Source organism: Notolepis coatsorum (genome assembly GCF_963971535.1).
Source record: "Notolepis coatsorum genome assembly, contig: SCAFFOLD_119, whole genome shotgun sequence".
Classification (NCBI taxonomy): Eukaryota; Metazoa; Chordata; class Actinopteri; order Aulopiformes; family Paralepididae; genus Notolepis; species Notolepis coatsorum.
The window spans coordinates 283,366-306,621 of record NW_028173901.1 but is presented as its reverse complement, the minus strand read 5'-3'; the positions used below and the strand labels follow the sequence as shown (position 1 = coordinate 306,621).

The window sequence follows — 23,256 nt, the reverse complement described above, 5'->3', positions numbered from 1 at the left end:
CTGAAAATGCACAGTTTGATGTCAGTTAAACTGCCCCTCGTTGCATAGGAGTGGGTGTACCTAAAGCACATAAAATAATTTGAGAGATATGAGGGGACCCTATTATACATAATTTTTTGGGTAAGGCCCAACTTGATTTGAATAACCCGTTTTTCTACTGGGAGCCAGTTAAGTTGTTTAAATATGGCTACATGCAGGTCAGTGCGGATAGGAAGCTTCAACACTACTCTAATCATTTTGTTTAATATTAATATATTAAAGGTCCCCTCTCTTATAAATGGCCTTTTCCAGTGGTTACTACCATAGTGTCTATATAGAGGCTAGACCAGGGTGTGACTGTCTATCTGGTATAGAGGCTAGACCAGGGTGAGACTGTGTGTCTATAGAGGCTAGACCAGGGTGAGACTGTGTGTCTATAGAGGCTAGACCAGGGTGAGACTGTGTGTCTATAGAGGCTAGACCAGGGTGAGACTGTGTGTCTATAGAGGCTAGACCAGGGTGTGACTGTGTGTCTATAGAGGCTAGACCAGGGTGAGACTGTGTGTCTATAGAGGCTAGACCATGGTGTGACTGTGTGTCTATATAGGCTAGACCAGGGTGTGACTGTGTGTCTATAGAGGCTAGACCAGGGTGTGACTGTGTGTCTATAGAGGCTAGACCAGGGTGTGACTGTCTATAGAGGCTAGACCAGGGTGAGACTGTGTGTCTATAGAGGCTAGACCAGGGTGAGACTGTGTGTCTATAGAGGCTAGACCAGGGTGAGACTGTGTGTCTATAGAGGCTAGACCAGGGTGAGACTGTGTGTCTATAGAGGCTAGACCAGGGTGTGACTGTGTGTCTATAGAGGCTAGACCAGGGTGAGACTGTGTGTCTATAGAGGCTAGACCAGGGTGAGACTGTGTGTCTATAGAGGCTAGACCAGGGTGAGACTGTGTGTCTATAGAGGCTAGACCAGGGTGAGACTGTGTGTCTATAGAGGCTAGACCAGGGTGAGACTGTGTGTCTATAGAGGCTAGACCAGGGTGTGACTGTGTGTCTATAGAGGCTAGACCAGGGTGAGACTGTGTGTCTATAGAGGCTAGACCAGGGTGAGACTGTGTGTCTATAGAGGCTAGACCAGGGTGTGACTGTGTGTCTATAGAGGCTAGACCAGGGTGTGACTGTGTGTCTATAGAGGCTAGACCAGGGTGAGACTGTGTATCTGGTATAGAGGCTAGACCAGGGTGTGACTGTGTGTCTATAGAGGCTAGACCAGGGTGTGACTGTGTGTCTATAGATGCTAGACCAGGGAGAGACTGTGTGTCTATAGAGGCTAGACCAGGGTGAGACTGTGTGTCTATAGAGGCTAGACCAGGGTGTGACTGTGTGTCTATAGAGGCTAGACCAGGGTGAGACTGTGTGTCTATAGAGGCTAGACCAGGGTGAGACTGTGTCTATAGAGGCTAGACCAGGGTGTGACTGTGTGTCTATAGAGGCTAGACCAGGGTGAGACTTTGTCTCTATAGAGGCTAGACCAGGGTGAGACTGTGTCTATAGAGGCTAGACCAGGGTGTGACTGTGTGTCTATAGAGGCTAGACCAGGGTGTGACTGTGTGTCTATAGAGGCTAGACCAGGGTGAGACTGTGTGTCTATAGAGGCTAGACCAGGGTGAGACTGTGTGTCTATAGAGGCTAGACCAGGGTGTGACTGTGTGTCTATAGAGGCTAGACCAGGGTGTGACTGTGTGTCTATAGAGGCTAGACCAGGGTGAGACTGTGTGTCTATAGAGGCTAGACCAGGGTGAGACTGTCTCTATAGAGGCTAGACCAGGGTGAGACTGTGTGTCTATAGAGGCTAGACCAGGGTGAGACTGTGTGTCTATAGAGGCTAGACCAGGGTGAGACTGTGTGTCTATAGAGGCTAGACCAGGGTGACACTGTGTGTCTATAGAGGCTAGACCAGGGTGAGACTGTGTGTCTATAGAGGCTAGACCAGGGTGAGACTGTGTGTCTATAGAGGCTAGACCAGGGTGTGACTGTGTGTCTATAGAGGCTAGACCAGGGTGAGACTGTGTGTCTATAGAGGCTAGACCAGGGTGAGACTGTGTGTCTATAGAGGCTAGACCAGGGTGTGACTGTGTGTCTATAGAGGCTAGACCAGGGTGTGACTGTGTGTCTATAGAGGCTAGACCAGGGTGAGACTGTGTGTCTATAGAGGCTAGACCAGGGTGAGACTGTGTGTCTATAGAGGCTAGACCAGGGTGAGACTGTGTGTCTATAGAGGCTAGACCAGGCTGTCAAAGTAACACGTCAACATTAAGGGAAATGCATGTATTTCTAGTCCAGAGTCAGACAAGAAGATAAATACCAATTCCCTCTATGTACATTCAGTAGAAAGCTATCCAGCTGCAAGCTAGCCTAGCTTAGCACAAATGTATGGAAGCGGCTACAGACCACTAGCTTTGCTTAAAACTCCGGGAGAGGTGTTTTTGGCCGACAGCTAGGCTAGCTGTTCCATTCACGTGTGTTACTGTATATCGGCAATACAAAATATACACTGAGTATATGAACCTGACTGAGATCACGAGGGCTTTAATCTTTCCTGTTCCTTGTTCTGTTTTGCTTCTCAGAACACGCACACGTCCACCGAACACAAGCTCCCCTCCATCGCGGAGACGAAGGGCGAAGACGTGGAGGAGTACTTCCACCTCTCCCCCGCCGCGCGCTCCCGCCCCCTCCTGCCCAGCCTGAGCGGCCCGGTGCGCCGCACCTCCCTGGGGAACCTCCTGGGGGACGAGCTGAGACAGTTCAACGCCCTGCGGCGCTGCCGCTCGCCCAACCTGAGCCACGGTGTCCGGGCCGGACAGAACCGGTCCCCGCAGGCCGAGAGGAAGCACGGCACCCCCGCCAGCACGGCTGCCCCGGCTGCCGGACCAGAGGTGGAGCTGAAGCCATGCGCCGTCCCCACAGTCACCTGCTTTGGACCTCCAGACCCGAGTCCCAGGTAGGGCCAAAATATGTGACCCGGCACGGTCTAGGTTTGATTGTGCCGGCAGAGAAGATTCTGAAAACGTTGCACGATTCAGAAATAGGTCGAAATGGAAATAGTATTATTTTCCTCGCTGTGTGAAAAGGGGCCTGAGGGGAGTGGCCACTGACTGAGTACTCTCTGTCTCGGGTGTCGAGACACAGAAAGGAGAGGAGATGCACCAAAATCCATCCAGAAATAACGGGCCCAGTACTTTGTTGGCGGTGTGAACATATGCAGAGAAACATTAATAGCTTTGGAACCGTTTGTGTTAAATTGTATCTGAATCGCGGGGCGCCCGAGTGGCGCACCACATACAGCACCGCGGTGCGACACGGCCGACCCGGGTTCGACTCCCGGACCCGGTGATCTCTGCTGAATGTCTTCCCCGATCTATCTCCCATTCCTCCTCTCTCTCTCTCTACCGGACTGCCCGGTAGCAAAAATCAATAAAAACCTACAAAAACATAACTTGTCCAAAAGGACAAGTAACTTTTAAATTGTATCTGAATCTGAAATTGTATTTCTCCGTCGCACAAAAGCTGGCTGGCAGTCGCATTGAATAATCTACTCCAGTATGTATGTAAACTTGTGCATAATGGAGTATAGAGAGAAGGCTCTATATCAGAGGTCCCCAACCATCGGGTCGCGGACCGGTACCTGGCCGTGGATCATTTGGTACCGGGCCGCAAAGAAAGAATAAAGTTGTTTAAAGGGAAATGTCTTTTATTTTCATTAGTCTTCCAGGTATTTTACTTTGAAAAATTGCCTGACACTATATTGAATCAATAGTATGGACTAGTAGACCCTCTGACAGTATATCTAATCAATAGTATTTACTAGTAGTCCCTCTGACAGTATATCTAATCAATAGTATGGACTAGTAGGCCCTCTGACAGTATATCTAATCAATAGTATTTACTAGTAGTCCCTCTGACAGTATATCTAATCAATAGTATGGACTAGTAGACCCTCTGACAGTATATCTAATCAATAGTATGAAGTGTCCTAGTAGACTCTCTGACAGTATATCTAATCAATAGTATGGAATGGTAGTGTCATGGTGAGACATAGTGGAAATGGTGGTGGGACCCAAATGCAGACCAGCAGTGAAGAAGCAGGCAGGACAAGGCGGTAGCGATTCAAAGGGAAGCTTTACTAAAACAGGGTAACTCAAACACAACTAATAAAACCTCTCTGCTAAAGCTGGAAGAGGGAAAACCTAAACTAGGGGATACACGAAATAACTGAACACAAACTGGTACAAGACGTACTAGATGGGGTGAACAAACATGGCATGGCAGGCGGAGTGAACGAACAGGGCATAGCAAACTAAGACCGCAAACGAGCACGACCACCGGAACAGTAAACAATGAACGCGCACGGAAGACAGGGGCAGACTGACACACAGGTTAATTGACACATGAGGGCTGATTGCAAATGAGACGCACCTGGAAGGGGGAACAGACTGACATACTAAAGGGACACTAATACAAGACAGACTGATGACAAATACACTGACTAACACACTGGAGACATAACACTAAACAAGACAAGGGAATACAAAAGGCAACAAGCAAACTGGGAGAGACAACATGATGGGGAGAACACTGAGGAACATGGATAACTTAACAAGACATAAATGTTCAACGAGTCCAAGGGGTAATGATGGGAATTGTCCAGCAGGTGGAGGGAGAGGGAACTGTCCATGAGAGGATGGAGGAGGATATAATGGAGGATGATGAGGAGGACAGAATGGAGGAAGATGAGAGAGGAACTGTCCATGAGAAGGCAGAGGGAAGTGAGCAGAGTCAGGTGGGATGTGACAGAACCCCCCCCTCAAGGGCCGGATTCCAGACCGCCCATAAGATCGCCCGGGGACAGGCGAGGGGGGCGGGTGGGGTCCATAAAAAAACTGGGAGGTTTTGTATCAGGTTTTTATTATCAATTACTAACGTCCTCGTATGAAACCCTTCAACTAGACACTGTCTGGAGGAGGGATATACCAGACCTGGACTGACAGACACCCTGACTTTGATTGGCAAGGAGCCTGGGCAAATGTCCGACTTACATCAAGGAACCCGGATCATCAACAAATCAATCTGAACTATATTCACAGGACATACTTGACTCCTATAAGGCTGTGCAAAATGGGGCTTAAACAAGACTCCAAATGCTCCCAATGTACAAATGGGGACGAAGGAACATTTATGCACATGTATTGGGACTGCCCACCAGTTAAGGCATTCTGGAAAGATGTGTCCCAACAATTATCAATACTCGTATCTTGGAATATGTGTCACTTGGCAGCGCTTGCGACCACAACTCGGCCCGCCCCTTTTTCGTATACACGTGAAAACGTTTTTTTTTTTTTTTTTGTGTGTCTTTTTTTTTTTTATATATTATTATAAATTGAATGTATAAGCACATATATACTATAAAAACGAACAGTTAGAATATTTAAAAATAGTAACAACCTTTGTTTAAAAGTAGGCTGTTCACGACATGATTTCAGTGGAACGGGAGGCGTAATAACAATTTGCATTTGAATCGAATCTAAACCTTGGGGGGGTAGCCAGCCCGGAGCGCAACGCCCCCACAATACCTATACATACACCTGTTGGCATCTGGTGACACTTTTAATGTGTCTTGCGTTGAGATTGAGAGATGGATGCGAAGACGATCGCTGCTGAACTCAACAAGATATCTGCTGCGGGGAGAGCCATAGATGGATCGCATTTAATGAGTGGGTACTTAACGGACTATTTTCACCCAGGTGTCCCCGAACCACCGCCCAAACCGGACTCTTCAGATGAAGAAGAAGATTCGGAAAACGAAGTAGTGCCTGATATCGATCCGATACCGCAGCGCGCTGATGATTTTGAAGAGGAAGATGAGCGCGCGGATCAATCAGATTTAGAGGATGATTCTATTCACAGCGGGACCGTCACACCGGGCTATTCAACGGAATTAACGATGAGACATGTCGCAGATATGGTGTCTGTTGTAACCGTAGACAGTGACACCAAAGAAGAATTGAAAAAAATAAGAACGTTTGATTGCAAATGCTATAAAGAGCGGAAAGAGAATTCCGAACGGCAGGCGTTGTCGTGTACAACAAAACTGTCGGAAGAATTGATATACAATAGCAGACTGGACATGGCCTCATTGACGCCGAAAGAGAGGGACATGTGTCTGCTCTCGGCTATACAAACAGGCATCAATGATTCTGAAGTCACACAGAGCACGAAGAGAGTAAACACCATTCGCAAAGCTTCACGGACAGTGTACAGATTCCATAACGTCGTGGTCTGCCGGGCAACATTCTGCTTTCTTCATGGGTAAGTGTGCCATTATTATTCTGTGTGCATGTGTAACTATGACCGGTTAGTACAGGCTAGTATACATTCTGGAACATTCTGAATTGTGTTGTCATAGTAGTGATGTCATAGCAGACCCTTGATTGATTAAGTTTATTAACAGATTGCAGAATGGGTACAGTACAGTACAGCTCAATACATACAATTGTTAAGAGGATGCAGACCTGAGAAAGACTTTTGTCTTGTTTCCATCAGGGTCCCCCATTTTCAATTCATCATATGACACACATGACATACAGATAGACAGTACTGCTACATCTATACATTTATGACATACCAGATTTTCAAATACAGTACTGTTTGTGATACTAAAAAATATACATTTGACATAGAAACACGTGCATTGGGGAGGTTGGGTAGGTGGGGTGGGGCTGTACATTGGAGGTGGGGGGGGGGGGTTGGGTAGGGGGGGGGGCACTGTACATTGGAATACTCACATACATTTGACATAGAAACTGTACATTGGAGGAGGTTGGGTAGGTGGGTTGGGTGGGGCTGTACATTGGAATACTGACATTTGTAGGGGCCAGTTTTGAATTGCAGTCTCCCGTAGGTGTTCTTTGAGAACTATAGAGAACTACAGTACTATACAATAATATTCTATATAGTGCAAAGCACGTGACTGTATTGAAGACATTATCATTGGCTCTAGCTAGCAGGGACTGTGTATGTGTGTATAATAATGATTTCACATTTTTTTTTGTTTAGGATAAGCTGTGGACTTCTCAAAGCTATTATCAAGCACTACAAGACAAATGGAATGACCCCACGTGATAGGAAAAAACAACCGAGAACTCACAAAAAGTTTCTCTGTAAAGACGACTGTCAACGTGTTGTGGATTTTCTCACCAATTATGCAGAGGTCCATTCTATTGTCTTGCCTGGTAGACATCCTGGCCACAGAGACTACACTGCCAAGTTACTTCCAAGCAATCTGACAAAAGCGGCACTCTGGCGTCAATACAAACCGGCTGGGGAGGAAGCAGGTATGTGTGTTTGTTATTTATTAATTTATTTCATGACATGAGGTACAGCCGCCTGGACTGCAACATTCCATAATGTTGATAATTTTCTACTGTTCTATAATAAGCATGATCTGTTCAACTGTGAAATGCAATGTTGAAGGAGCCAAGCTGCTTTCATCAAATATCCTTCTCACAATACAATATCTCCAATGTACTTATTGACATCACTTAAGTTCAAGCCCCCCTCCATAAACCACTTGTGTTTACACATCAATTGTGTAAATTTGCAGCATAGACCAGTCCTCCTGAGTAGCCATCCTCTGGCATTGTGTATAATGTAATGTGTACTATTACCAAGACAAAGACATTAACGATCTAACATTCCATAAACCACTTGTGTTTACACATCAATTGTGTAAATTTGCAGCATAGACCAGTCCTCCTGAGTAGCCATCCTCTGGCATTGTGTATAATGTAATGTGTACTATTACCAAGACAAAGACATTAACGATCTAACATTCCATAAACCACTTGTGTTTACACATCAATTGTGTAAATTTGCAGCATAGACCAGTCCTCCTGAGTAGCCATCCTCTGGCATTGTGTATAATGTAATGTGTACTATTACCAAGACAAAGACATTAACGATCTGTACTATTACTATTTTATTCTAGGACATCGCGTTGTTGGTCAGGGGAGCTTTCTTCAGCTGTGGAAAACCCTTCTGCCCCAGATAACAATCATCAAACCGAGGACAGATTTGTGTTGGGAATGCTACAAAAACAACTACCAGTTGAGTCAAGCGGCTGGCAAGCCGGATAAATTGCAGACAGAAAAATTGCAGGTGCAATTACAACATCTGGCCCGTGTTAAGAGAGAGCGCAAGCTGTTGCAGGCTATGACTGCTTCCACCCAAAAGACCTGTGCGGAATTGCAGCTGAGTCTAGGCCCTGCCACACCGGCAAGCAAAGACATCACAATGCACTACAGCTTTGATTATGCACAGCAGGTGAGAATCCGATCCTATTACAATGTAGCTTTTTGTTGTTAACTTACTTGACAAAAATCGTTTGTTTGCTGTATTACAGCATTACATCATGTTGTGTAATATTTAAAATGACAATCACCATCACAATTACTACAGCACTACTGTACTACTACACTACAACATTATTTCAATGTATCATTTTTCTTCCGCCAGGTACACTACCCCTCTCACCCTCTTCAAGTTGGGCCGATGTATTTTGCAACACCGCGCAAGTGTGGCCTGTTTGGCGTACATTGTGAAGGGCTGACAAAGCAGGTGAATTACCTTATTGACGAAGGGATGGCCACGAGTAAGGGTAAGAGACTCCAAGATACCAACATCTTCCCAGCCATAGCAGAGCTCTTGGTCACTTTATCTGTCTGTAAACTGTCCTTTCATTGTGTCCTTTAATATTTCCCATTACAGGTAGCAATGCTGTGATCAGCTATCTGCATCATTACTTCAACAATTACGGCGTTGGAGAAACGAAAGTCGACCTGCACTGCGACAATTGCTCGGGCCAAAACAAGAACAACTACGTCTTGTGGTATTGTGCCTGGCGTACACTCCACCGACAGCACCTGCAGCTTGGTCTCCACTTCCTAATTACAGGCCACACTAAGTTTGGTCCCGACTGGTGCTTTGGTTTGATAAAGCAGGTATACAGGAAAACTGCAGTCGATACCCTGGCAGGCATCGCCGACATCGTGAGGAAAAGCTCTGAGGTAACCTAGTAAGGTTTAGTCGATAAACCAATGTACAGTTCCCCCCCCCACAATGTACAGTTTCTGCATCAAATACTCTTTTTTAACTCTTTTTGTATCACAAACCGTACTGTATTTGTAAATCACACACACACACACACAGATGGACCCTGCATCCATACACTCTGTAGACATTGACTTTTATTTTATCTTCCTAAAATTGTTTATTCTATTAGTCCCCTATACTGTCCAGATAGATGGACCATAGAAATGGACTATTTTATTGTATCTTCCTAATAATAATTATTGTTTATTAATTGTGCACTGTTGACAGCACTGTAAATCACACACACACACACACACACACACACACACACACACACACACACACACACACACACACACACACACAGATGGACCCTGCATCCATACACTCTGTAGACATTGACTTTTATTTTATCTTCCTAAAATTGTTTATTCTATTAGTCCCCTATACTGTCCAGATAGATGGACCATAGAAATGGACTATTTTATTGTATCTTCCTAATAATAATTATTGTTTATTAATTGTGCACTGTTGACAGCACTGTAAATCACACACACACACACACACACACACACACACACACACACACACACACACACACACACACAGATGGACCCTGCATCCATACACTCTGTAGACATTGACTTTTATTTTATCTTCCTAAAATTGTTTATTCTATTAGTCCCCTATACTGTCCAGATAGATGGACCATAGAAATGGACTATTTTATTGTATCTTCCTAATAATAATTATTGTTTATTAATTGTGCACTGTTGACAGCACTGTAAATCACACACACACACACACACACACACACACACACACACACACACACACACACACACACACACACACACACACACACACACACACACACACACAGATGGACCCTGCATCCATACACTCTGTAGACATTGACTTTTATTTTATCTTCCTAAAATTGTTTATTCTATTAGTCCCCTATACTGTCCAGATAGATGGACCATAGAAATGGACTATTTTATTGTATCTTCCTAATAATAATTAGAAGAAGAAAGAGGGGGAAGGGATACCACTTATTTTGCTTGATTACAGACAGATTACAGACTTCTGAATGATTGTATTGTACCCATTCTGCAATCTGTTAATAACATTTTCAATCAATCAATCAGGTGAAAGGAGTCAATATCCCCCAACTTGTGGGAAGCGAAGATGGGACAGTGTTTGTCCGAAGCTACGACTGGCAGACACATTTGGGTGGCTTCTTCAAAAGGTTCCCACAGATAAAGAAATACCAGCACTTCAGGTAATTGTCTATATTTTATTGTATATTGTATATATATTTTATCATAATAAAATAAGTAGAAGAAAGCAGGAAGCCGGACCAGCACACTCAGGTTTTCGCAGCCGAATACAGACATGTTTCGGAACAGGTGTTCCTTCTTCAGTGTATTATTATTATTATTATTATTATTATTATTATTATTATTATTATTATTATTATTATTATTATTATTATTATTATTATTATTATTATTATTATTATTATTATTATTATTATTATTATTATTATTATTATTATTGTTATTGTTATTGTTATTATTATTTTTTTTATTTTTTATTTTTTTTACGAATGAGGAAATGTTTTCCTCCTGTTTTTTCTGTTCTTATCTTAGAGAATTTTGGTTTGCAAATATTGCAATAGGCTAATTTACTTAGCCCTATTAGCTATGATGAAGAAGGTTTATTTTGTTTCTGGTAATCAATGTACGAAATGTGTTGACATGGATGCTTGACTCACAGTGTCCTGGAGGCTGGGACCAGTGTTTTCTTTACGAAATAGACAATATTTTAAATGTGTTCTTTATTCTATTACAGCTTCGATGCCAGCAGACCTGGCATGGTGACGGCGAAATTACACCGTGATGATGCTGAACCATTCGAGTTTCAACTGCTGAAAGACCCAAAACGCTACCCGACCATCTCCAATTTTCCAGTGATACCCCCACCCGGTCTGGACAATGACAGGCAGAATTATCTTTTTAAGGAGATAAGACAATACTGTTCTGATGCGGGAAAAGACATCACATGCCCGCGACCAACGTCTACAGCACCTCAGAACAAGACTGTACGATGTTAGATACCCTCAAGACCAACGTCTACAGCACCTCAGAACAAGACTGTACGATGTTAGAAGACCCAACACACACAAAGATACAGATAAGTGCTGAGATCACACACACACACACACACACACACAGATGGACCCTGCATCCATACACTGTAGACATTGACTTTTATTTTATCTTCCTAAAATTGTTTATTTTTTATTGTGATGTTACCTACTAAGATAAGATGATCCTTTATTAATCCCCTTGGGGAAATTCTGGTGTCAAAGCAGCATGGGGGGGGGGGGTACATAGAAATGGACTATTTTATTGTATCTTCCTAATAATAATTATTGTTTATTAATTGTGCACTGTTGAGCTATATAACGCTGTCTGTATAATGACAATAAAGACTCTAGAAATATTCTATTCTATTTAATTTTATTAAAGCACTTTGGTTTGTGCTTAAGCTCCTGTCTGTACAAGCTGGCAGAAGACGAGCCAAATTAACTTCAATTAATATCTGAAACTACTAACCTTCATACCATCTTTTACTAGTATCCATCTTACTACTACTACCTACTATGCTAATAATGTCTATAGCTCAATACAAACAAGAGAATGAAGATCGGGTCCTGAGGAGAGATAACTGCCATGGCAGCACTTAATTATGTTAATGCTATTCAGGTGAGGGGCGTTGCTGGAGGGGGTTTGTTGACGCCCAGTTGAAACTGTCTGAAGTGTGAAAAGTTGCCTTCCTTTGAGACACCTTTTCACCTCTTAGGCAATCTAGAACACAGCCAGTTTTAGAAGTTATAATTGGGCACATCGTGTTCAAAACATTCTCAGATGTCAACATATGACACATCATTTGAAAGCTTAGATTCTGTACTTTAGCAATCTGGAATAATCTGAAAAATGAAAATGTAGAGATCTGGCATAAAGCGCTGTGAGGTGACACATATACCTGTACACCCCTCTGTATTACTATTGAATGATGTTTTTGAGTTTGCAGTGAATCCACAACTAAAGAGATTGGTTTTATCGGGTATCACAGTAGCTAAAAAACTGATCGCATCACGTTGGTTTCAACCGGAAAAAATGTGCCGAAAAGTGTGGTTTCTTACATATCTCGATGTGATTTATCAAGAAATATCTACAGCAAGAATTCTGGGTCTCAATGAATCCAAAATGTCAATGTGGTTAGAAGTGGTGGAGAGAATAAAAGCTAGCTTATAATGGTAGTGTCTGGTTAGGAGTGAGGGATAATGGAGGTACTATCCAAGAGGGGGTCCGGGAGGGGGGGGTTCGAGCTGGAGCATATGTGTGTAGGGTTTTAGAAAATAGGTATTAGGGGTATATTATATACTAACATTTATATAATTGTAATTTCGCTGGATATACACTGTATACGGTTAAAATGTTATTATAGACTATTTTTGTTTTATCTTGTTTCTGTACTTGCATATATTTTAACCACCTTTACTGAAAGTTTCATTATGCATTGTGTGTTGAGTACTGACTTTTAATAATTTTTGTTTTGCAATAATAAAAAAAATATAAAAAAAAAAAACTGGGAGTGAGGCCAGGACGAAGGGGACTAGGACGAGGGGTCCTGGAGCAGGGGGGGTGGAGATATAAACCCAGGAGGGGCACAGAAGAAGGGGGGCTGGAGAAAGGGGCCGGAGAGGGGTCTGGAGAAGGGAGGCTGGGGCACAGGACCAGTGGGACTGGAATCGGGGACAGAGGACCGATGAGGGGGACGAGGGGGAAAAGGGAACCCTCATAGGGGCAGGGGTCTCCTCAGGGACAGGAGCAGGAGCGGGAGCAGGAGTCTCCTCGGGCACAGGACTAACTAACGTGGCCTAAGTGGGGGGAGTGTGTGGATGCTCATGGTTAATGTTAACACTAGCACAGCCGACAAGGGGTCAAATGACCCCTAGGCATTTTCAATAAATGTATCCTCGTCACTCTGTCCAGCTCTGTCACTCAATGACTTTTCCTAAAAGTACCCGTTTTATCTGGCACGGTTTCTGAAATTTCAAAATGACTTCAGGAATATGTAATTAGAACGTGGAATATATATGTGGAAAGTCACAGCACTTTGCGAGCGTCTAGCGCAGGGGTGGCCAACCCATGGCTCGTGAGCCGCATGTGGCTCTTTGCCCGTCAATGTGTGGCTCTTCCATCCAAAATAATTTTTTTTTAAATAATCATATTTTTATTTATTATTATTATTATTATTATTATTATAATTTTTTTGTCACTCAAACCTGTGGTAATCCTCATATTTTTATATTAAGAGGTAATTATATAGTTTACACTGTTTATTCTTCTCATATTTCTCATATAAGCTGTGGGGTCATCTGACCCCTTCCGGCGGGAATCAGTGAAATTTTCTCCATGGCTGTTCTAGTTTTAATGAGATGTGTGTGTTTAAATTACAGTATGTGTATGGGTGCATGTGTCTAGCATGCAAAACTCATGTTGTGTAGAATGTAAATGTGACAGACTGTTGTGTTCGTGTGCTTGTAGTGTACTAACCAGTCCAGGCGAAACAGAGGAAGAAGGGGTTTAGCCCTAACCCTAACCCGTTAGAACAAGAACGAAAACATGGGAAAAACAAAACAATGGAGACGGTAATAATCTAACAATCTAATAATTAAACTAACCACAAGTGATCAGTACGATCAAGCACTGAAAGATGGGTTGTCGGCCCTAACCCTAACCCTAACCCAAGCACTGAGAGATGGGTTGTCGGGCCTAACCCTAACCCTAACCCTAACCCTAACCCTAACCCAAGCACTGAGAGATGGGTTGTCGGCCCTAACCCTAACCCTAACCCAAGCACTGAGAGATGGGTTGTCGGGCCTAACCCTAACCCTAACCCTAACCCTAACCCTAACCCAAGCACTGAGAGATGGGTTGTCGGCCCTAACCCTAACCCTAACCCAAGCACTGAGAGATGGGTTGTCAGGCCTAACCCTAACCCTAACCCAAGCACTGAGAGATGGGTTGTCGGGCCTAACCCTAACCCTAACCCAAGCACTGAGAGATGGGTTGTCAGGCCTAACCCTAACCCTAACCCAAGCACTGAGAGATGGGTTGTCGGCCCTAACCCTAACCCAAGCACTGAGAGATGGGTTGTCAGGCCTAACCCTAACCCTAACCCAAGCACTGAGAGATGGGTTGTCGGGCCTAACCCTAACCCTAACCCAAGCACTGAGAGATGGGTTGTCGGGCCTAACCCTAACCCTAACCCAAGCACTGAAAGATGGGTTGTCTCTGCCTCAGGATGCACCCAGCTGCTCCGCCTTGCGCTTGATTAGACTCCACAGGTAGTGACGAGGTGGGAGCCACAACAAGATGTAGACAGAGAATAAATATATATATATACGGTATATACAGCATTATTTTATGAATGAATGAATTAAGTTTATTTCCAGCCATTAACTCATTGGGCGCCAAGGACGAAAAAAGGCGGGTTATCTCGCCAGTGGTTGAGCGCCAATCACGAGAAAAGTCGGGTTTTAATCGTTATTTCTTTTATTCGCTATATCCATTCATAATTCATCCATCCAGCCTGATGTTATCATTGGGAATGGCTCTGAGATCGCAAACGGCCAATACCGCCTTGCGGCCGGCATTGCACATCATTGGAATCCCTCTGGCTTGGGCTGTGCATCGATCTAAGAAGTCCGGTCCAGGTTTTCCTTCTTGGGCATGACTAACGTTATAGCACACGGATTGGGGACACTGGAGCACCGTGGATTCATGTGTTTTGGTGGATAAACGTTGGACAGACGACAGCGATCAATAATTGGAATGGCGATCAGGAATTGGTTTATTCTTTTTGCAGTACATCAGAGATGAGGTAAGGACTCTTGATACAATGTTTTTTTCGCAGCAATCATGTTGTGTGTGTGTGTGTGCCGTTGGCTGCGATAGACGCACTGAGGGCCGATTTTCTCCCGTCCCCTTTTGTGCATGCACGAGGAAGCATAATACCGATAATCTAGCGTTGATTTCAGGATGATTCGATAATCAGGCGAAAAATGGCAACGTGATAAGTGGATTCCAATAAAAGGCTGTTTTCGCGTCTTTTCCTGGGATTACTCAGAATCACTCAAACTATGCTCATATTCACCACGGTATAAAACGGAAATGTATGTATGAAAAAATTATCAGTTTTTTCCATGTTGACCGGAAGAAACGCACTGACAAACGACGTGTTTATTAGAGCCATAGCTATAATATTTAATATAGTTTTAGCCCTGCAAACACCGCCATATATCCCTATTCTTTAAAGCGCTGGCCTTCTTACCACACGGTAAATACCTCTAGGCGCTGATTGAGTTAAGCATGTACAAATAAACAAGAACACACAAATCAAATTACAAGTTGGCCAAAAAGGTTAGGGCTGAAGCTACAAGCTTGTAAATGCCCTAACCCAGTGCATCATCTTAAATTTATCATTGATCTTCGTTATCAACCAAAAATACTGAAAATAATAATAATTAACAACAATCAGCAATACATTTTTTTTTACAATTGATCTAATCAATTTGATTCAAAACACATGGTTAACCATCCACAGCATACTTCTCAAGAATAAGTTGTTTGTACTTCCTTTTGAAATTAGCAGTATTATTATATATTTTTGTGTACAAGCTATCATACAGTTATATGGGTTATATGCAGATGTATAAGTAGGTATGAATGAATGAAAACTTTATTTAACAGATTGCAGAATGGGTACAATACAGTACGGCTCAATACACACAATTGTTAAGGGGATAGGCGTGATTTTTTTCCGTAGCCGTAGTTTGCGAAGACGCTCTCTGATTGGCTAGCCCGCGTACAGCGAAGACCCTCTCTGATTGGTTTAGCTCTGAAGGGCTCTTCCGCCTTGTACATATATATTCTCTGCTTTGAACTGGTTATGCTTAGAGTTCATCTTTAGAGCAGGGCGATGGACCACCAGCCCTGATTCCAAACTCTCAGCATAACCCACTTCGAAAGAGGGCCAAAGCATAACCACTTCGAAGCAGAGAATATATATGTACAAGGCGGACATTTCTATCCCAGAGCCCTTCGGAGCTAAACCAATCAGAGAGGGTCTTTCTTCGCTGTACGCGGGGCTAGCCAATCAGAGAACGTCTTCGCAAACTGCGGCTACGAAAAGAAATCACGCAGACCAGAGAAAGACTTGTTTGTCTTGTTTACATCAGGGTCCCCCATTTTCAATTCATAGTGACATTTATGACATACACAACATACATGACATCATGACATTTATGACAAAGTGACATACATGACATACAGGTATATAGTACTGTTACATTTGCGACATATACGATATGCAAATATACAGTACTGTTACCCATAGATCCTAACAGAAAATATATACATATGATGGGGAGGCGACTGTACATTAGGAGGGGGTGGGTGGGTAGGGGGGTTTGGACATTTACGGTGGCCAGTAAGGATTATATGCAGGTATATTCAGACAGATATGGATATATATATATATATATGCGGTAAATATAAATGTGTATGTCTGTATGTAATGTAATGGCTTCCTCTTTAATACCCTTTGATTAAAATGAAGTAGTACTAATACTAAACTAGTACTTGCAGGTGTTGCATATACATATAGCTGAAGGATAAAGTCCCCCAACGTGGAAATACTGAGGAAAAGTACAAATATTGTATATAACAGACTCTCAACCCCCCCCTGTGTGACTGTGTGATCCCCCCCCCCCCCCCTGTGTGACTGTGTGACCCCCCCCCCCTCCATCTCCAGGGTGGTGGACAGCGGTGAAGACGACAAGCATGTGTTCCATTTCAACGTAGATCACAGTGGAGCTAAAGCCGCCAGCACCCAGGGTGAGTGAGACCGCTTACTCTGGCCACGCCCCCCACCAGGGAGGCCGGCACGGCTGGGGGAGGGGGAGGGGGAGGGGGGGTCACACAGTGGCCACCAGGCCGGCCTGCCTCCTTCTGGCGGAACACGATAGGGATAGAGGGATGAAATGACAGCCGGCCGTCTAAAGGGGGCAAGAGTCATGGATGACTGAGGGATGAAGGCAAACAACATGTTGTCTGACCTGAACTACAAGTGACCACGGTGTCATTCTGGGGTCAGTATTAAAGGGTTAGTTCACAATGTTGGTCCCCTAGCACCTATTTACTTCTGACCAGCGATGTTGTGTCTCGTGGTAGAGTCCTTTCTCAGCACAGTGGTGTGGTCTCTCCTGGTAGAGTCCTTTCTCAGCACAGTGGTGTGGTCTCTCCTGGTAGTGTCCTTTCTCAGCACAGTGGTGTGGTCTCTCCTGGTAGAGTCCTTTCTCAGCACAGTGGTGTGGTCTCTCCTGGTAGAGTCCTTTCTCAGCACAGTGGTGTGGTCTCTCATGGTGGAGTCCTTTCTCAGCACAGTGGTGTGGTCTCTCATGGTGGAGTTCTTTCTCAGCACAGTGGTGTGGTCTCTCATGGTGGAGTTCTTTCTCAGCACAGTGGTGTGGTCTCTCCTGGTAGAGTCCTTTCTCAGCACAGTGGTGTGGTCTCTCATGGTAGAGTCCTTTCTCAGCACAGTGGTGTGGTCTCTCCTGGTAGAGTCCTTTCTCAGCACAGTGGTGTGGTCTCTCCTGGTAGAGTCCTTTCTCAGCACAGTGGTGTGGTCTCTCCTGGTGGAGTCCTTTCTCAGCACAGTGGTGTGGTCTCTCCTGGTGGAGTCCTTTCTCAGCACAGTGGTGTGGTCTCTCCTGGTAGAGTCCTTTCTCAGCACAGTGGTGTGGTCTCTCCTGGTGGAGTCCTTTCTCAGCACAGTGGTGTGGTCTCTCATGGTGGAGTTCTTTCTCAGCACAGTGGTGTGGTCTCTCCTGGTAGAGTCCTTTCTCAGCACAGTGGTGTGGTCTCCTGGTAGAGTTCTTTCTCAGCACAGTGGTGTGGTCTCTCCTGGTAGAGTCCTTTCTCAGCACAGTGGTGTGGTCTCTCCTGGTATAGTCCTTTCTCAGCACAGTGGTGTGGTCTCTCATGGTAGAGTTATTTCTCAGCACAGTGGTGTGGTCTCTCGTGGTGGAGTTCATGTTGACCTTGCAGACCTCTCTTCATGTTGACCTTGACCTCTCTTCATGTTGACCTTGACCTTTCTTCATGTTGACCTCTCTTCATGTTGACCTCTGACCTCTCTTCATGTTGACCTCTGACCTCTCTAGGGTCAGGGCTGCTGCAGGAGACGGAGGACGTCTGCCAGAGCATCAGTCAACTCAACCAAAAGGTCAGAGTGCGTAATGTACAGTATATATGATCAATTAGTGTATACGTCTTTCTGGTCCGACAAAAATGGTCTGACAAAAAATAAGAACTAGTTTTAAGCTTGTCCTTGAAACAATCTAATGTAATATAATCAAAACATGTTTTAATTATTACTCTACATAAAAGTGTTATCTATAGCACCGTCAGGTAGTAGCAGCCCCTCCCTCAGGTAGTAGCAGCCCCTCCCTCAGGTAGTAGCAGCCCCTCCCTCAGGTAGTAGCAGCCCCTCCCTCAGGTAGTAGCAGCCCCTCCCTCAGGTAGTAGCAGCCCCTCCCTCAGGTAGTAGCAGCCCCTCCCTCAGGTAGTAGCAGCCCCTCCCTATCCCCACTCAACTCCAACCCACACATCAGATTAGATTAGTCATACTGGCCAGCAGCATAACTAGTAGTAGGTAAGGGATATAGATATAGTATTTACAGATAATGTAAAAAGAGATTATATGCATTATATTATATGCAATTAGGTTAATATTGTAGTATTGCTAACACCTGTGAAGCAGAATTCTAACTTAATTTGGGTGTTTCAGAGCTCCAACACAAAGCCAGTACCCCACTCTGAACAGACCTGTGCCGTGTTGGTCAGGACTCCCTGGAAGAAGAGATCTTGTATCTCAATGGGACATTCCTGGATAAATAAAGACCCACATTTCACATCTGGGCCGCATTACTGATTTGAGGGTTCTATCTCTCTGATCTCTAGCTTTAGGAGAGAGTGGTGTGTGTTCACGAATACTGACTGAACTGTCCTGGGGCACAGGAAGAACATACTGACTGAACTGTCCTGGGGCACAGGAAGAACATACTGACTGAACTGTCCTGGGGCACAGGAAGCACATACTGACTGAACTGTCCTGGGGCACAGGAAGAACATACTGACTGAACTGTCCTGGGGCACAGGAAGAACATACTGACTGAACTGTCCTGGGGCACAGGAAGCACATACTGACTGAACTGTCCTGGGGCACAGGAAGAACATACTGACTGAACTGTCCTGGGGCACAGGAAGAACATACTGACTGAACTCTCCTGGGGCACAGGAAGCACATACTGACTGAACTGTCCTGGGGCACAGGAAGAACATACTGACTGAACTGTCCTGGGGCACAGGTAGAACATACTGACTGAACTGTCCTGGGGCACAGGAAGCACATACTGACTGAACTGTCCTGGGGCACAGGTAGAACATACTGACTGAACTGTCCTGGGGCACAGGAAGAACATACTGACTGAACTGTCCTGGGGCACAGGAAGAACATACTGACTGAACTCTCCTGGGGCACAGGAAGAACATACTGACTGAACTGTCCTGGGGCACAGGAAGAACATACTGACTGAACTGTCCTGGGGCACAGGAAGAACATACAGGACGTCCAGGACACTCGATGCATGTGTTGTGGCGGATTATGTCAGGGACCTGATGGACACTGAAATACTGAAAATCGCGATCAGACAATTGGAATATTCTTTTTGGAATACCCCGATCAAAGGTAAGGACTATCTGACTTCTACCTTGATCCTACAATTATTACATATTGATCCAGTCGATCAACGTATCTAGTATTCAAAACAAATGCTGTTGATGATGATCAGAGCATCAAAAAACCGATGATTTACAGGGTTTTTTGTAGATACAGTACAGATTTTTGCCATCCGGACAAATGCAATTGGAAATATGAATATAGAATATCAGGCCTATAAATTACCTTATTATGGCCAAGTCACACATATATGGATCGGGCCGAATCTCTTCTTTCCAATGGCATTTAGTACCACCAGGCGTTAGTACCAAAAACGTAAAAGGAATTATGATTGACAGGGGCTGGCATGAGCTGGGATGTGTAGTTTTTTTTTATTTTGAAAGCCTATCAAAAGCCCTGGGTCTCCTTGTTCATAGGACTACACAGACATATGACAGCTTCCTCTATTTCCGTCTAATTCATCCAGTTTCAGTCTGGATGCGCCAAGATATTTATAAACTCATATTTCGCTAATAACACTTACAATCATTGGTAAACAAACGTAGTGCTGAAAATATACACTTTTATGGCTGTTTTGACAGGGTTAGGGTCTTTACTCTTGGCTACATTTGAAAAAGAAACGCAACATTAATTAATACGTTCTGTATTCATCTATTTATGGCGTAATAACAATCTTGTACCGGTACCGGACCGCTTGGGCTTAAGGGGTTAATTAGGAGAGGTGTGTTTTTCCGTTGGTTATTCTCCTCTGACTACAAGGCTTGGTGAGATAACACTGTGTTCTGTTATTCTAAACAAGGATGTGTTTCAAGCTCTGTGTTTGTCTTCTCAGATGGGCACGTTGAACCAGGAAGTATCTCAGCTCACCAAGGACATCCATCATATGATGCACGTCCTGCAGGCCCAGGTGGCCATGCACCACTACACCGCCTCTCTTTCCTCCTACCCGTACAGCGTCCACGTCATCTCCAACCCACCTCCTGCGCCCGGTGCCGGCATGGCCTACAACCTGACCGGCCCTGACTCACACCTTCACCAGGACTCTGCCGGCATGGCCTACAACCTGACCGGCCCCCCTGACTCACACCTTCACCAGGACTCTGCCGGCATGGCCTACAACCTGACTGGCCCCCCTGACTCACACCTTCACCAGGACTCTGCCGGCATGGCCTACAACCTGACCGGCCCCCCTGACTCACACCTTCACCAGGACTCTGCCGGCATGGCCTACAACCTGACCGGCCCTGACTCACACCTTCACCAGGACTCTGCCGGCATGGCCTACAACCTGACCGGCCCTGACTCACACCTTCACCAGGACTCTGCCGGCATGGAGGGCCACGGCCATCATGGTCTCCCGCCTTGGGTGCAGTGGAGATACGGCGGGGGAGGTGGAGGCCAGCCGGAGGGCCACTACCAACCCCAATCCTCTAGCCCGGCTCCCCCTAACATCTACCAGTCCCACTCTGTAGACTCAGCTGGCCGGCCTGAAAGTGTCACCCCTAATCCTCATCCTTGGACCGGGCCTTCCCTTCTCAGCATCAGCCCAGCCTTCCAAGGAGGAAGTGAAGGTCAAGACTCTGACAGGAGGCTTCTCAGCGGTAGCCCCACTCTCATCAGCCAGTCTCAGGCCAGGTTGTGCCTGCAGCCTCCCTGTGGCAGCGATGACTACTCCTGCCTGTTGTCCAGCGCCCCTACATCCACCCAGAGTCTCTTAGCCCTGGCACCCAGCCCTTACCCCCACCACCGCCTGCCCTCCGAATCCCACCTTGAAGGGGATGTCCCTGTTCTTGCGTTGGATCTCCAGCGATGTAACCTGCCGCAGGACACTCCCAGCATCGCAGCAGAGGAGGAGCTCCGCCTCTCCATCCATCCCGTCCTGACCTCTCCCTCTCTGCCTTCCTCCTTCCACAGACGGCCGTCCGTTAGCTCCCAGGACTCTGGAGGAACTCCCACCAGGCCAGACGTGTGCGACGGCCACCTCCCCCTGCTGGGCGATCCCTTGGTGGTGGGGCATACTAGCCTGGAGTGCCTGTTGGGGACCAGCAGGTCCACTGAGAGCAGGGACAGCCACCTCCCCCTGCTGGGCGATCCCTTGGTGGTGGGGCATACTAGCCTGGAGTGCCTGTTGGGGACCAGCAGGTCCACTGAGAGCAGGGACAGCCACCTCCCCCTGCTGGGCGATCCCTTGGTGGTGGGGCACACTAGCCTGGAGTGCCTGTTGGGGACCAGTAGGTCCACTGAGAGCAGGGACAGCGAGAGCGTGTCCTCCAGCTTTGGCATCCAGACTCCGAGCACGGAGCAGTCCTGGTGTCTGGACCTCACCGACTAGAGGAGACTGACCCCTAACCCTAACCCTGGTGTCTGGACCTCACCGACTAGAGGAGACGGAATGACGTGGTTAAGAGCCTCAACCCCAGACGGACCCCAAATTCAAGGGTTTTGTTGGGCTGAATTGATTACTCGGGTTGGGATTGGGCACAGGTTAAAAAATATTGTTCATGAATATTAGTAGTTTTTCATGAGAAGGTTATCAGCAGTTTGGGGTTTCAAATGGCCTGGGCCACACACACGATTTTAACTCTCTTGGTTTGGGTTTAGAGTTCGGGTTTAGGGTTTTAGTTTTTTTCTTTTTCTTTTTTTGCTGACATCTTTAACTGCAACATAAACAGGGGCAGCGCTGTGAGAAACTGAGCAGCACTGAACAAGGGGATAGGCTGTTACCACGTCCTTTACAGTGTTTGAAGTCACTCTGTGTGCAATGTTTCTCCCACCTGTTGTCAACTGACCTCTACTATGGAACATTTGAATAAAAAAATTATCAATGTTTTTCTTTTCTATCTGTTGCGGCATTATATGAAACAGAGGGTCTTTCAGTGCTTTGGAATCATCTCCGACAAGTTTACCAAGTTTTTAATGGGCATCAAAACGAATGTTTATACTATATACATATGGACATTTGGCACAATATGCTGTTACAAAAAAAAATATATATCCATTTATTTATTTATTACTTATCAAGAACTAACAGAGGCATTATTGTAACTAGTGATATGGAGTCTAGTCAGAACCATATAATCCAGTCCACCCATAGATAAACATATATAAATGGACTACTATATGCCGATGACTTAACCATAGCATGGTACTGTATTAATGCACAACTTCAAGAGGTTCAAATGTTTACCTTTATTTAAGTTGTTGAGCTCCTGGGCTAAAGCCTGATTTATCAGCGATATCACTCCA

At 45.2% G+C, this 23,256-nt stretch overlaps 1 protein-coding gene across 1 annotated transcript in view; it reads left to right on the top strand.

Moving 5' to 3' along the window:
• Positions 1-22,342, top strand: part of LOC311247664 (voltage-gated delayed rectifier potassium channel KCNH8-like) — a gene marked incomplete at both ends in the record, with an annotated part of 57,292 nt that extends 34,950 nt beyond the window's left edge. The window contains 4 exons of the mRNA XM_084338678.1: positions 2,610-2,983; positions 17,023-17,105; positions 18,434-18,495; positions 20,843-22,342. Coding sequence (XP_084194804.1) covers positions 2,610-2,983; positions 17,023-17,105; positions 18,434-18,495; positions 20,843-22,342 — 2,019 coding nt within the window. The remainder of the gene's footprint in view (positions 1-2,609; positions 2,984-17,022; positions 17,106-18,433; positions 18,496-20,842) is intronic.
• Between the last annotated feature and the right edge of the window lie 914 nt (positions 22,343-23,256).